At 36.4% G+C, this 16701-nt stretch overlaps 1 protein-coding gene across 2 annotated transcripts in view; it reads right to left on the minus strand.

The window, feature by feature from the left end:
• Window positions 1-10743, minus strand: part of DLK1 (delta like non-canonical Notch ligand 1) — a 43362-nt gene extending 32619 nt beyond the window's left edge. The window contains exons 1-4 of one of the 2 annotated variants that reach the window (XM_074291262.1): window positions 10545-10743; window positions 10350-10451; window positions 9149-9209; window positions 6910-7040 (exon numbers count right to left, since the gene is read on the minus strand). In XM_074291262.1, coding sequence (XP_074147363.1) covers window positions 6910-7040; window positions 9149-9209; window positions 10350-10419 — 262 coding nt within the window. In that variant the 5' untranslated portion in view covers window positions 10420-10451; window positions 10545-10743. Of the gene's footprint in view, window positions 1-6909; window positions 7041-9148; window positions 9210-10349 lie in introns of both variants that reach the window. The other variant, XM_074291263.1, reaches the window with a different exon arrangement.
• Between the last annotated feature and the right edge of the window lie 5958 nt (window positions 10744-16701).

A 16701-nucleotide genomic window follows, 5' to 3' on the forward strand; every position in this document is an offset into this window, starting at 1 on the left:
ATGCTAGACTTGGCATGAGGAAGACCTCATTCTTAGTCCCAATTTATATATATATATATATATATATATATATATATATATATATATATATATATATATATATATATATATATATATATATATACACATATATATATATATATATACACATATATATATATTATGTAGGGGATCTTAGAAACATCACTTAACCTTTATGTGTAAAATTGGGAAATTAGATTTAAGATCCCTTCCATTTCTAAATTGATTATTCTATGAATCTGTGGTCTACACATGACTGCCAATCCTGGGCAACTTTTGTCCACATCTCCCAGACAGCCTCCATTGTATGGTCTAATCAATTTGGTTAAGAGTCATCCTATGGGTCATTCACTATTCTATGATTGTAATTGCATAGACTGTCAGTCCCTCACTCTTACTGCATGAACAGGCACCTTCCTTTCCTTCTAGCTATATGTCCTTCTGATGATATCTCTTATACCCTTTCTTATATACATTTCTTTCTTTATAATACACACACACATACACACACACACACACACACACACATACACACATCTGTGTTGTCCTTTGGTTCACCAAGAAAAGAGTACATATTAGTGTTTAAAAATGTATTTGTATGCCAAAGAGCAGCTTGGGACCATTCAGAATGCTGTGCAGTTCCCCAAATGGGATCTAGTCTGGTTTCTTTCTGCTTAATTTTTGGCCCAGTTCATTATTCATTATCCATCTGCAGTTCCTGAAATGCATATTGATAGGCCAAATTGGCATGCTACCGATAGACTGCATGTCACAATCTGGGCTGCAAGCCTTTTCTTATCATATATGACATTAGTGTCTATTTCACTAAGAAATGTTGGTCACATTTAGAGGCTCAACTCAATTAGTACAAGGTTAGCTAAATACAGCTAGGTTCTCCGGATAACCTTGGCATGAATAGAAAATTATGTTTTTTTTTTTTAATTTGGAATTTCAATAGGATTTCTTCCATAAAAGTAGTGAACACTTTTGGCAAATAAATAACTCCCTGTCTGATATGTTTCTTGATAGCTATACTTGACATATTGTTGAATAGAGTAATCTCTGTTGTCACATCTGTCTTTGAATCTTATATAGTTCTGGCACTTTGAGGAAAGCCTTTAAGATTTCATTTTGCTCTAACCAAACAGTTCCTTAAGTCAATAAACTATATTTTAACAGACCAGAAGCAGCAAGCTACACATATAACAGTCATTTCAGTATGACACGGCTCTGTGCAGATTATCTACTCATTGGAGGAAAGGACAAAGTAAATACCAAAATAGAAGAAAGGATTAAAGTGAGATGAATGGACTTGTGTGACTATAGCAGGTGACCTGCTTTTGAAAACTGAGATGTAGATAAAAGAAAAAAAACTTTATTAACATTTCCAAAGAAAATTGATTGATGCAAAAATGCTTGTTACAAAAAATGGTTGCAGAAAGACTTATTAAAATACTTTAATAGCAATAAACAATCTCTATGTGGAATAGAGATGTAATAACCAAGAGTGGTGTGAATTTACATTACAAGTTCATCTACAAAACACAGAATAGAAAAATGGAAGATTATTAGCAATATTACCTCGTCAAAACTCAAAAGGTTGTTAGGAAGAATGTGAGCCTGTAAAAAGCTGTGCACAAGAGAGAATTGAACTAGATTATTCTGAAAACAGCTACTCATTCATGTTGACAACAATTAAGCACAAAACAAAACAGACCCTTCAGCATTTTTATGCAGATCTGTTCTTAAACAAGAGATGAGTTACAACATTTGGACTCAATTCACCCTTATATCCAATATACTGTGTAAAGCAGTACTAATATGAAGCACAAGTAGATCTAAATGTTCAAAGAAAAATATGCACAAACCATACAACTGTTAAAGAATCAGTACTCAAAATATATATCACAAAAGGTGCATACACTTAGAAATTATGCTTTTACCACTTTTCACCAGAGACAGAAAGGGAGAGAGACAGGGAGAGGTAGGGGGGACCCAGAGAAACAGACAGACGAAAGGCAGATGGCAAGGAAGGAAGGAAGGGAGGGAGGAAGGGAGGAAGGGACGGAGGGAAGGAAGAAAGGAAAACTAAAAAGACATAAGCAACTGCAGAACCATATACATGATTTCTTGTTGCCATAAAATAAAATCTTTATAACACGTTCATGCATGCATGCATCAAAAATAATCTCAATGAAAACAGATGACAGAAGAATAGATAAATAGACAAAAAAACAGATAAAACAGTGAATTTTGTCTTGTCACTAGACTTTATTGATCAGGAAGAGAGAGTGAGGCTGTCAACATTTTGCAACTCTGCCTCACTTAAATCCAATTCATACTTGAGTCAAGACATCATCCAGAGATATGATTGGTCATCTTCAAAAATGAAAAATGAACAAGAACAACCATAACACAAGAGCATTTATGAATTGCATACTATATGTCAGGTACTTTCCTAAGCACCAGGAATAAAAATACAAGCAAAAAAGAAATCTACTTCCTGGCCCCAAAGAGCTTATTTATACTCTAATGAGAAAAGATAGTATGTATGTAAAAGGGAGCTGAAAAGAGGTGGTGGGGAATGAACACAGAAGCCATTTATTTGGGGATAAAGCAGGAAGGTGGTCTGGAGTGCCATAAGGCTATTCTGAATTTAACAGACAATTTTTGACAAAATTTGTCTAGAGTGATTCATTTGACACACAGCTGACTAAGAAATGCAGAGAATAAAAGATTCTGTTGTATATTTAGTGCTGCTTTTAAAAGTATTCAGGCTATTAAAAAACAACACCCTTAAGGTAAGGGTGGCACTTAAGCCAAAAGTGATCTGTGGATAAACTCCTAAGGTGAATTGATCTAGTCTTAATTGCTTATTAAACAAATGTTTAATTCAAATGATTATCATATACCATAGCAAATCAAATGGATAGTTTTTATTTGATGCTAGAATCATAAATCAATGGATGACAGATTTAGAGTAGGAAGAAATCTCTCACATCATTGATTCCAACTTATTCATTTTATAGATGAAGAAATTGAGGCCAAGAGAGGTTCAGGGGCTTATCCAAAATCACAGAATTGAGATTTAAACCACAATCTTTTAACCCCAAAACTTAGATTTTCCCCCCACTATACCCTACTCAGCCTAGAAGTATTTACACTAAAGTCTTAGATTCAGAATCAGAGTGTGAAGAGATCACAGTGACAATCTTTACTTCACCTTCCATCCCAACAACAAAAACAATAAACAACAAAAAAAAAGGAAAAAGAAAATACATTTATTTTATTGCTATCTAGGAAATATTTGCTTATGTGATCATCAACATAATTTCCTCAAGGAAATGGATTTTAATTGCATAGGTAGATCTTTAACAGAATTTTGATTTAACTTCCAATACAACCATGGCAACTTAATCCAGTATACCAACCTTAGTTGCTGTTTTCACTCTGGAAAGATCTGAGTCACAAAGAGCACAGTGCATTTTCAAACTCCCATATTCAAAGGAATTAATTAATGATAGAATAATTAGAGAATTATAGACCAGCTCTAAAACAATCACCTTGACAAGAACAATTCTTCATCCTTATGGGAAACTTTGTTAAAGGCTTCATTTGAAAGGATGCATTATCTAATGGATAACATCCTGGCCTAAGACTAAGGAAGAACTGATTTGATTTCTACCTCAGACATTTATGTCCTTAGTTTGCTCATCTGAAAGATAAATAGGTTGGGTTTGATGGTTTCTAACATCAATTCCAAGTCTGTATCCATGACCCTATGAGTTACTAAACCATCAAATTCATACAAAAGAAAAATTATACTCTTAGCACATGGCATTGAATCTTCTGTCTTTATACTGGACATTTACCCACATCCCTCTTCTATTATGCTTCAAAGAGTGCCTCTTATCCTTCAAGAAGCAGTTCTGAACTCTGGTGACTCTGGAGGACAGAGTAAGGTTGATGACTGATCAATGAAATTTAATTCATGAACAATTAAAGACATTACCCTTGTGATGTCATTGGACCTCTTCAAGAAAGAGTCATGAACAGCAACAATGGCTCAGGTACTACCTTATTGTTCTATGAAGTTTTTTTTTCTTATTCTCCCTCATCCAGAGACCAGCAATAGGAAACCAATCACTTGATGCAGCCAGATGAATGAAAAAAGCTTCAGATTCTGAATTCAGAAAACGTTCATTCTAGCAATGAATGATACTTATGATACTAATAATGAATCTCTCCATGTAACTCAATGAGTGGCATTCCCTTCTCTGGATATCAGTTTCTTCTTCTAGAGAACCAGGGATCTTCAAGGCTCTTTCCAGGTTTGCGAATTTGTTTTCTGAGTTCCTTCCCAATTATAGTGCAATATAAACAATGCTAGGTTCTAATTTCCCTTCTGTAGCTTCCTGGCTCTGTGATTTTTGCAAAAGTCATATTAAATCTCTGAGTTTTAGTTTCCTTATTTGTAAAATGAGGAGAGTAATACTCACAGCACCTATTTTACAAAGTTGTGAGAAAAATAGTTTTTCAATAGCACTCAAAGTGCTATTGAAAAGACAGCTATTTTTTTGTTCTAGTTATTTTTCTCCTATTTTGAAGTCTATTCTAGCTCTGACCTTCTATGGCATCTGGGTGGCTCAGTATATAGAACAATAGGTCTCAAGTCAGGAACACCTGAGTCAAACCCCATCTCACCTACCTAAGGAGGTTACAACTCCTTCTTGCCTCAAATTTCATCAACTACAACATGAGAAAAATAACAGGACTTACATTGTACGGTTGATGTAAGGATCAAATATGATAACATTTGTGAATTATGTATCAGTTCTTGACACATAGTAAACATTTAATGCATGCATGTTTCCTCCCTTTCCTATTATTCTACTTTTTTTTCAGCTCTGACATTATGTCAAAGATCTGGTCTAACTCCAGCATTCAATGTCTTATGGGCACAAATTCAATTGATTGTTTGGATAGCACCAATTTGTAACCTATTGTTCATCACTCTGGCTGCTCTGGAGCATGCCTATGCATTAATTGACTACTCTTATAGAATACAGGAGAGGGAAAAAGAATTTTAGAAAGTATTCTTTTTATTTTACAGATAGGAAAATTGAGGTTGAGTGATTATGCTAATAACATCTCTCAGTGCCTTGTCTTTCTACAAAGGAACCAACTTCCATTTTAGAACTTAACATCTCTTGATAGGTTTACAGAAGATCATTTAGGTAGCATGGTGGATAGAACATTGGGCATGGAGTCAAGGCCTGAGTTCAAATGTGACCTCAGATATTTACTAGTTGTGTGATCCTAGGCAAGTCACTAAACCTTGTTTGCCTCAGTTTCCTCAATTGTAAAATGAACCAGAGAAGAAAATTGAAAAAAAACTCCAATATTTTTGTCAAGAAAACCCCAAAGGGGATCATGAAGAATCAAATATGACTGAAAAACAAGCAACATTAATTAATCCCTGAGCTGTTTTTGCCCTGCCTTACATTTCTTAGGTACCTCCCATGTATAGGACAAGCACACAGGAGATACATAAAAAACATTTTTAATTGATCCTTTTTACAATCCTGACACTATGTTAGTTCAAATTGATTTGATCATGTTTAATAATTTACTTGTCCAAATAAAGAAGATTATTCTTTTGGAAATGCACCTTAGAAAAAGTATTTGAGTTGAGTTGAGTTGAAAATGAAATTCAAGCATTTATTAAGTGCCTACTACATAAAAAGGACTATAAGAGGTACAAAGAGGAGCCAGACAGTTCCTCCCTCATTAAACTTACAATCTATTAAGGGGGAAGGACAATATATGCATGTATAATACAAAACAGAACAGGGTAAGTACATAAGTGAGTTACAAAGTTATAAAGAGAGAAGAACCATTGTAAATGAATTAGGAAAGGAATCAAGGACAAGGTAACATTTAATAAGGGTCCTGAAGACCACCTCATCATTTAAGAGACAGAATGACTAAGCCAAACAGAAGAGAAGTCCCAGTTTTCTAACTTCACTTTATCCTGGGATCCCCACTTACTTTCATCCATCAATCAACAAGCATTTATTAAAGATACCATGTTGGCCCTGTGCTAAGTAAATGCTATGCTTTCAGAGGCAGTCCTTCATCTCCTGAAGACAAAGAAAGACAAGGAACAAATTTATATCAAATAGTATATGCCAGGCACTGTGCTAAACTCTTTACAAATATCTCATTTGATCCTCAAAACAACTCTGTGACATAGGTGCTATTATTATCCCCATTTTATAATTGAGAAAACTGAGGCAGACCAGTTAACTGACTTGTCCAGGTCAGATAGCTATTAGGTGTTTGAGGTAGGAATATGAAATTAAGTCTTCCTGACTGCAAATATAACATTATCCATTGTTACATCCAGTTATCCAGGGGATACATCTAATAAAATCACCTCTGCCATTTTCTGTAAGTATTCATAAGTATCTAAACTAACCCAAACCTCATCTGTGTCCTTTCAGAGCCTTGTCTGATGATTCTGAATTTCTGTCAACTCTCCCATCCTTCCCTGCTCCTAGATATTCATGTACCCTACTTACATGCACATACCTTCATATTTTTCCCATTTATAAAATCAGCTTTATCAGCACCTCAATAACATCTCCTCAAAAAGAAGACTGCTTGATTCTAAAAATGCTCTTGTCTTATCCAGAACGTCTAGCACAGTCCTGGGCACACAGTGATGTTGAACAAAGTCTCTATGCACAGCAGAAGTGGGTCATCTCCTATAAAACTGTTAGCTCGCTTGGATCAGTAGATGGCGAACTTCTCCATTAAATCATGAAGACCTATAGACTTTTGCCTTTATCAGGCTGAAAAAGTAAAAATACTGTATTCACAAACCTATGTCACAGAGACTTCCGATCCAGCCATCCTCACAGATACATTGCCATGGCAGGGAACAGCTTCCATGTAGACAGCCAGGAAAGGGCACACACTCGTTGCACAGGGGTCCCTGCCAACCAGGTCGACACCTGCAAAAATCCAGGGTTTATTTAGATGGAAGCAAAATTAGTCAGAACATTACATTACCTGATATAATTAAACTGAAATTCTATCCAGCTCCTTAATTAGGAAGGAAAAAATGTGGAAGAGACAACTGGTAAAGAAAGAAAGAAAAGGGGGACATTTAAGCAGATCATAGAAATATAGAGAAAAAAGAAAAATACTGAAGATCAAAACTCCTAATTGTCATTGTGAGTAGAATAATGAGGTACTTAAGGACAGGACTGCCTCTGAAAGCATAGCATTTACTTAGCACAGGGCCAACACAGTATCTTTAATAAATGCTTGTTGATTGATGGATGGCTGAAAGTAAATGGGGATCCCAGGATAAAGTGAAGTTAGAAAACTGGGACTTGGCACAAGTCCCAGCTATAAAATGCAAAGTGGAAGATAAATACAGCTGTCCATCACCTGCAACCTTGCCTTAGGTCTGTCCAAAGGCAACTTCCCTCTCTTCAACTTGGTCCTCTCAATGCTTCCTATCTAAATATATCTATCATATATATCTTATATATACCTATGACCTCTTCTCTTGGATTCCTGGCCCATTCTTATAGTTGAGTTACCTGTAAGACTCCCAAATCACTCTTCTCTCTAATACATTTCAGTTTTTAAATAAAATAAATACAACTTCCATTTTGAAAGCAAAAATAAAAAAGAAAAGAGGAAATGTAGTTTTAATCCTGGTAGTTCAACTTCCAGAATAACAGAAACAAGAATGTGACTTTTTTTTTAAAACAATCTGGAGTTTTGATTTTTTTGTTTGTTTGTTTACTAAAATTTCCATACCCATCAACCCTAGAAATTACTGCTAGGCATATATCCTCAGGAAGGATAAACTAAGTATGTGTCATCATGATGATCAAATTTGTCCCCACAGAAAAAGTAAAAAAAAAAATGAACTTTACTCCTTTCTTTGCTGAGGTAGGGAGCTATGGGAGTGGAATATTATATATATTGTTAGATTTGGTTGATATATTGGCTAGTTTTACTGAAGTATATATATTTTTTTCCTTTTTAAATCACTGTTTCAAGGAATAATTCCATTGTTAGAGGAAGGAGAAAGGATATACTTTGAAACCAAGGTGGGAAAAATACCAAAACCAGTAAAAAATTTTAAAAGGAAAAAAAAGGCATATTCTCAGAATACTTAAATACTTGAGGAACAAGTGGTTTTATTCAGTGTGGATGCTGCCTCCAGCTATATAGGTAAGAATCCCTTTACTCCCCGAATAGCTATGTCCCACTAAAAAAATCATCACTTGGTGCCAAATTTTATGCTGGTGAGCCTCTCTAAAATAGGGCTGGTTTTTAGAGGACAGATATACACTTCTGCAAGAAGCCCTTACTATCCAACTTGGAAAAAAAAACATTAATTCTGTGTGCATAGACTTTAAAAACCAAGGGTCACATCCACACTAAAAATGAGGCATTGGGATGGGAGGAAAAAGCATTCAACCCATAAGAAGCTTAATATTTCTAGTTTAACCCAAGGCAAAATGCCAAAGTGAAAACCTTTTTTTTTTTTTTTTCCTCTTTAACTGAAGAACTTGTGCATACCTAATAGCTCTTTGTCTAATATGAGCCCACACTTGGAATCATTAAACTGCCATTTCTAGTTGCCAGGAAAGGGGCAGAGAATATTTTGAGAGCAGCAGCTTTGGGACTCCCCCATTCTAGTGAGTCGGACAACTCTCAATGGTGAATCCATCTGCCAATCACTAATCAATCAAACAAAAAGCATTTATTAAATGTCTTCAATGTGCTAGGCACTATATTGGGAATACAGACAAAAATGAAACATCTCTGACCTCAAGATCCTAACATGCTATTTATCAAAGAAATAACATTAGACATATATAAATGCATCACCAAGTCACTAATGACTGACCTCATAGTCAGTTTATCCTAGAGGGATATACCACTCAGTAAGGGAAGTCAGATATCTAGGGGGAAGGTAAAAGGGAGTAAGGAGTGAAGGAAGCCTTGTAGAAAATCTTTGATTTTCAATCTTAACCAACCATATATTCAATATTGTTCCCAAAGACCACCCAGATCTCAATCCCTTTCTCCTCACCTACACTGGTCCTTGTCACAGATTCCTCTGTCTGGGTGACAGCTGACCTCACATTCCAGGCCTAGAATACAGAAAGTACCCATGAATTCCAGAAAACAAAAAGAAATAGAGAAAACTGGCATTTTATAGGAGGAGCTTGTTAGATTTCCTTAAGGCTGCAAAAAAAATTACCTTTGGGTCTTAAAAAAGTCAAATAGTCCACAAAAAAAATCAGGAAAACCCTTATTTTTAGCTGGTAAAATAATGAAATTTAACTAACTTTCAAAAACCCTCCATTGGCCCCCAAAGGTGCTAAAAAATATATCATTATGTCACTATAAAATCCATGATGGGCCTTTGTTTGCTGGGCTCCCTGGCATGACTTGACTATGCAATCATCACAATAGTCTGGGAACCTGGAAATCTAGTTTAGAGCCCCAGATCACACAATCTTTTTAGCCTTTAAGATCCTCAGTTTCTTGATCTGAAAAACGGAGGTCTGCAAAATCTATGCATGGTCTAGTTCACAATGCTGTGGTGAGAAAAAGCACTTTATTTTGTTTTGCTTTGTTTTATTTGAGGAGGTTCTCTTACATTCATGAATGGTCTGCACACAATATGTTCCTATTATTTGAAAAACACCCCAAACCTGGCTCCTTCGGATAGAACGAAAAATATAGGTACCTATATTGATTAGAGATCTCAAAGTACCTATAGCCTTGGGAGGAAGAAAGTTGTTCACAAACAGACAAATAAGGCTAGCCCAAAGAACTAAGACTTATATTGCATCCCCATTCTACTCAGGGTTAGAATTGTTATATGTCAGGAACCTGATATGTTTGCAAAGTTTTAGTGTTTAGGGATGCGTGTCCCAGGGGAATTATCCAAGCCCTGGGCCGTGGGCCTTGAATTCCTTCTTAGCCATCAAATTTTTTTACAATGCCCATACCTTGCACCCTTACACAGCCCTCCCCAGGAAGACATTCTCTAAAAGAGGGATGCCCTCCCAAAAGGGTGCCCTCCAAACCAGCAGAAGGTGAAGGGAGCATTGCGTCAAAAGAGTACTGAGGAAGGATGGGCACATACCTAAGAGAAATGCAGAGGAAAAAGCACTTTCCCCTCGGGGCGCACAGATTCTGCACCTAAGAAATTGTGAGATGAGATCTAAACTGGGGGAGTTTAGCAGGAGGGAAAGCAGAAGAGGCTGGAAGAGATGCCTTACCTAACGCAGAGAAGAAGCAAAAAGGTGGCCCAAGAACGCACAATAGCAGCAGGAATCCCGGGGCGAACATCACAGCACCAGAGGGGGTTGCTTGGACACTGGCTGCGGAAGGGGAAAAAGAGTATCCGATGAGCCTTATGACTCCACCTTCTCGAGTAGCCAACAGCGGCCACCCGATCTCCCAGATGCTTTTACCAACGAGGGGTTGGCGCTGTCCAGCTTCTTAGGATCCCTCTTCCCGGAGGACACACTCAGTTTCCCAGTGCAGTCAGTATAAAACCTGCCGTCCCAGCCACCTTTGATCACCCGGGTCCCTCCGCGACCGCCCCAGGGTGCAGTGGCGCGCCCAGCCTAGCAAACTGAGTCTGCCTACACTGAGAGAAACATGGAGCAGAGTGAGCTGGGGGAACCCCACCCGCCGGTCGCCCTCCCGCTGCCAGAGCCGCCCCCGCCCAGCCCTAGTTTACACTCCGTTCTGCTCCCTCGGTACCGGGGCAGCCCTACCTCAGTCTGGGGAAGCCGGCGGAACTATGCGGGATTGAGTGCTCCAGGACCTTAAAGCTTTCCTCTTTCAACACATTTTTAAAATTAAAACATCGAAAATTTAAGCCTCAGAAACAATCCAATCTCACGTAGGGGCAAACTGAGGCCCAAAGTTGAAGGATTTGTCCAAAGTCCCATAGGCACGCAGGAGGAGAGCCGGAATTCGACTTTAGTGTGAATTCCACTTCCTAATGATCTTCTTCCCTAGAATTTGAGAGAAGCCCCGACCCCTGCAGGGGCTCAAAGTTTCTTGAGTATCTGTGATCCTTCCTGCCTCCCACATATTCTTCCATGTATTTTGCATTTGGTGCCGTCACTACTCCCGAATCCTTAGGATTACGAAATTTTGTCTGGAATCCCAAAAGCTAGGATATGTTCAGATACACACCTTAATTGTTAACACGCCTTAATTGTTTAACCTGGACTTGTTTCCCTTCTCCCAGTTACCCGAAGTCCTGAAGATGTGTTAATGTGTTCAGGATCAGTTTTATGAAGCTGGGTTGGGAAAATGTAATTTGTAAGCATCTTCCTATCTTGGCTTTTGATTCTTTGTTCTCCTTAATGCCCACCCCATAGTCTCTTATCTCTCCCCCTCTCACCGTCCAGGAGCACAATGGCACTTCAGGATACTTTATCCTTCCCTTAATTTCTCCCAGTAGAAATCACTTTCCTAGTTGATCTGATCAGCTGAGTTATGTTGGAATAACTGAGAGAGAGAGAGAGAAAGGGGGTGAGGAGGAAGGGGGAAGAGGTAAAGAGAGAGGAAAGGAGAGGGAGAAGATAATGAGAGAGAGACAGACAGACAGACAGACAGAGACAGAGAGACACAGAGACAGAGACAGAGACAGAGACAGAGACAGAGACAGAGACAGACAGACAGAGGATCCAAAGAAACAATGCTAAAAGCAACAGGCACCTTCTAGGTAGGTGAAGGTGGAATGGGGATGAGTATTTTGGGGCAGAAATCATGGGAGTTGGAAGGCTCCCCAGAATTCTACAATATGGAATGTCACAACTGAAAAGGACCTGAAATTCTGTTATTGTATGATAGTTACATGAACTCAAACAAGGGGTGATTGTATCTAGATTGTATATATTCCTTATTACCAATTATAAGAGTAAGAGATTTCAGACTTGCAGACATCAAAAAGAAAGAGGTAGGATTTCTGATTGTGATTATGGGAAAAAAATGGAAAAACAAAAAGGAAACAAATAACAAATAACTCCTTTCTTCAAAAAATACTATATTTCATGTCTCCTGTGGGTAACTGATCTCAATGTCTTTTTCAAGTGCCCAGATTGGAGATATATTTTAAAGCTGTTTATTTAACAAATAAAGCATTATCCTTTTTCCAAAAAGGCATTTATTAAGCATTAATTATGTGTAAAGAATTGGCCTAAATACAGGATATATAAATAGAAACATAGAATACCTCTATTCTCAAGAAACTTATTCTAATGGGAAGGCAACAGATTTCAGCTGCAAGTCAAATTAAACATTAGTAGCCCTTGGTTGCAACACCAAAGTAGATGCTAATACTGCTTTATTGGCAAGTTCATCGATAAAAATCATAACATTTCCTGATGTTGAACCATTTGACAGTGCCATCAGCTTTGTTGACAAGAACTTTTTGTTTTTGCTGGGTCTTCAGTAGATGTAGCTGTAGCTCCTGCAACAGCAGTTGTAAGATTGTATCTCCACAGGGGTTACTTCCCAGGGTGATGACTGAAGCACTAGGCTAAAAGCATTACTATTGCCAAGGCTTTTTGGGTTCAGGGTCTGGAGCTGTCTCTATCAGAAAGATGTGCACCAGAGAGATCTACGTCAGAGCCCAAAGGCTGCATTTGTAAGTAAAATTTTGATGGAGGGGAGTGGGGATAGAAGACATGCACCTTAGTGGGGGGGAAACTGGACAGTTGGGTAAATTTAGACTTCACCTTTTGAGAGCACATTCAATTATCAGTTCAAACAGAAATACCATTTAAGTTTGAAATGACATAAAAAATGTATATGGATATAAATTTATCCAAATTCTCATAGGGAAGAATCATAGACCATCTTCATGCATTACAGCATAGTTCCCTGGGGTACAAAAGAAATAAATGCTCCTCTTACTGACTTCCTAGACATACCCAGTTCCTTGTGGAGAAGTGAATTTGAAACTGGGGAGGATCAGTTGTGTTGATTTCCATACACTCTTCATTTTCTTGCTTGTCCAGAAAGTTTCAAGAAAGGAAAAATAGATAGTATTCTAGAGTTAGTTGAAGAATGAAGGATCATCTCAACAAGTTTATATCCTGAACTTGTTATGTTACACTTTCATGAGATATCAACAAATGGAAGTCAAAATTAAGATTTCTCATTTTGTTGCTTGACATTGGAGTTTAAATTGATGCCAAGTTCACAAGTCTATAATTACACAGTGATCAGTGCAATTTTTAAAGGTCACTTTTTTGGTCTAGCTGCTGATACCAAGTATTAGGAAATCTGATGAGAATTTGTTTACATGCCTTAAAAAGGAAAACTCATTAGAAAAAGAAAAATTAGAAAGAGATCAAAAATCTAATCATCCCTTGGCCATCTAATATATTTTAATATAAATATTGTAATACTTAATTTGTATGGCATCATTGGGAAACGTCCTGTTCCACATAAATAGATCTTCCAAATAATCTAAAACAACATGTATAAACACCACATATATGGCATTATTTAAGAAATTTTAATGGGAACCTTTCTAAAATCTGTCACACTTCCCTGCTTTATTTAATATATCAACCATCACAACCTTCTCTCTATGACTCAGACTTATTATGAACTTTAAGCTTTTCCTTATGTTATTATCTGCCTTCTGTGACTCAAAATGCACTTCAAAATTTAATAAGGAACATTCAAGTTCCTCAAAAGTGATCATTGAACAACAACAGATAAATGCCGAATGAATAAAGTAGAATAGAATCCTAGATCTCAGTGTTAGGGCTAAAAAAGATCATCAAGGTCGTGAAATATAATCTCTTCAAGTCAAGAGACTTAAAAATAGGATGTCAGTAGATAGGGACCTAAGAGATTCTCTCAGGTTAAAATTATGCATTATTTAACATTAATAAGACAATCATTCTCATACTACAATTATGTTATAGTGAAAAAATCTACCAACTTATGAGAGAATTGGTTTCAAGTCTTGGTATTATTGCTATCTAACCTATGACCTTGAGCAAATGACTTAATTTTCCTTGAAATTAAGTCATCTTTATCATCTGGAAAAAAATGATAGGGTTACATGAAATAACTTCTAAAACTCTTACAAACCCTGACATTCCATAATTATGATTGGTTGTTGAAATTCATTTGTTTCAGTTGTGTCCTTCTCTTCATAATCCTGTTTGGGGTGTTCTTGGCAAAGATACTGGAGTGGTTTGCCATTTTCTTTTCCAGCTCATTTTACAGGTAAGAAAACTGAAGCAAAAAGATTTAAGTGACTTGCCAGGGTCACACAGCTAGGAAGTGTCTGAGGCTGAATTTGAACAGAGAAAAAGTCTTTCTGACCTGAGGCCCAGAACTCTATCCACTGTGTCAAATTATGATTGTACTTAAGCATTTATGAGTGAATATTATATTAACATCCCTACCTCAGCCAGGGGAAGTTAAAGTGAGCAGTTGACTAACTAATTTTCCTCTCTACCCTTTCTTCACTATCAACCCTGTTACCTAAAGGTTACCATTGCTGCAAACTAAGAATCACAAAAGATGTTCAGAGTTTTAAAAATGCTCCTCAACCCTTCTGTCACTCAGCAAATATGTCACTACTTTTAGATCGTTGCTATCAACATAGTCACTGTGCAAACCCCCACCTTGTCTATCTTCTTTCTTCTTGGCATTTGTGCCTCCACATTTTCAGGCATCAGTTCCTATGGTGACGCTCTTTGCATGCCTTCTCTCTGGAGGCCTTACCTTGATGTTTGGAATAACAGCCACTCAATCAATGCACAAAGAGGAATTCAACAGAATCAAGTATTGGATTCTCTTAGTACACAAACAATAGCTTCTCATAATTTGGTTTTACTTAGTCCAAAGTCAACCACCAGCCCACCTGCCTTAAAACCAAAAGCCTTAATTGGTCACTTGCATTTTAATTTGTCATGATTCATTTTAAAATAAAATTTTGTTAATATAAAATATATCAATATTTTATATCACCTATATTTCTCACTGTAAGCCCTCGTTCATTTCATCCCAAAGAGCTATCCCTTATGAAAAAGAAGGGAAAAAAGGTTCAGAAAAGTGAATATACAAAAAAGGTCTGAATTTTATGCATCCATGGTCCTCCATCTCTGGAAAGAAATAGAAAGAAATAGCTTCTTAGGAACTGGGCCTGTGATTTCATTGTTTTAGAGAATTATTTTTTGAAGAAACTTGGTACTAATGCATTTTTGGCACATTCTCTGAAATTTATAGTCTTCGAGTTGCTTAGACCTTGTGAGATTAAGTGATTTTCCCAGAGTCACAGAACTAGTATATATCTGGGGGATGGGAGTTGAATGCAAGTTTTGTTGGCTCTAGACCAGATGTCTATCTGATACTCCAATCTGCTTCTACTTCTGAATGTCTTTCAATTTATCATATCCATCATTGGGTTGTTTATTCCATTCACAATTAAACAGAGGAAATCTCTATGTTTTCCTCATTTGTTTCTAATAGTTTTTAAAAAGTTTTTTTTTCTATTACAACAATACTTGACTATAGAATTATTTTTGTTTAAACTACTTTAATATAACTTATTCCTATGAGTTCTATTCTCTGCCCTTCCCTCCACCATCTTATATCCCATTCCTATCTGTCAATCCTTTCTATTGTTTGGAAAAATTTTTATTGGTTAGATTTTTTTCTATTTTGATTCTTCCTGATTTAGGTAATAAAACCATATTTGCATCTCAGAAAGAATTTGGAAGGATCTCTTCTTTATCTATTTTTCAAACAGTTTAATATTAAAATTAAATGATTGATATTTACAAATCCATCTCTTCCTATGTTTGTTTTTCCTTTGAAAATTCATTTATGGTTTGTTTTATTTATTTCCCCCCTAATATGGGGTCATTTCTTATTATTATAAACTGGGCAGTTCATATTTTTGTAAATATCAATTAGTATCAGACTATTAATTTTATTGCCATATGGTTTGGCAAAATAGCTCCCAATAATTTTTTTCATTTTTGATATTGGTTATTTGATTATCTTCTTTTTTAAAATCAAATTACCTAATAGCTTATCTAGCTTCTTTTTTTTCAAAAGACACCTCCTTTTTATTAATGAATCTAATGTATGTGGTTTTTTTTATTTTGTTAATCTCTTTGATTTTAAGAATTTCTATATTCTATTCTATTTTGGTGCTTAATTGTTTTTTTCTTTTTTAATAACATGTCACCTTTTTCACTTTTATTAATAAAAAGAATTTAAAGAAATGCCTCCACAATACTGCTTTGGCTGCATTCCACAAATTTTGATTATGTTGTTTTAATGTTGTCATTATTTTAATGAAACTTTATTTCTATAATTTATTCTTTGGCCCACATTTTCTTTATGATGACATTATTTAGCTTCCAAATAATCTTTAATCTTTGCTTCAAAGAATCTTTACTGTGGTGCAGGTAGGTGGCACAGTGAATGGAGTACCAGACCTGAAGTCAGGAAAACCTAATGTCAAATCTGGCCTCAGACACTTAACATTTCCTAGTTGTGTGGTCTTGGGCAAGTCACTTAACCCCAATTGCCTTAGGAAGAAGAAGAAAAGAAGAAGAAGAAGAAGAAGAA

The sequence above is a fragment of the Sminthopsis crassicaudata genome, chromosome 2 (assembly GCF_048593235.1).
Source record: "Sminthopsis crassicaudata isolate SCR6 chromosome 2, ASM4859323v1, whole genome shotgun sequence".
NCBI lineage: Eukaryota > Metazoa > Chordata > Mammalia > Dasyuromorphia > Dasyuridae > Sminthopsis > Sminthopsis crassicaudata.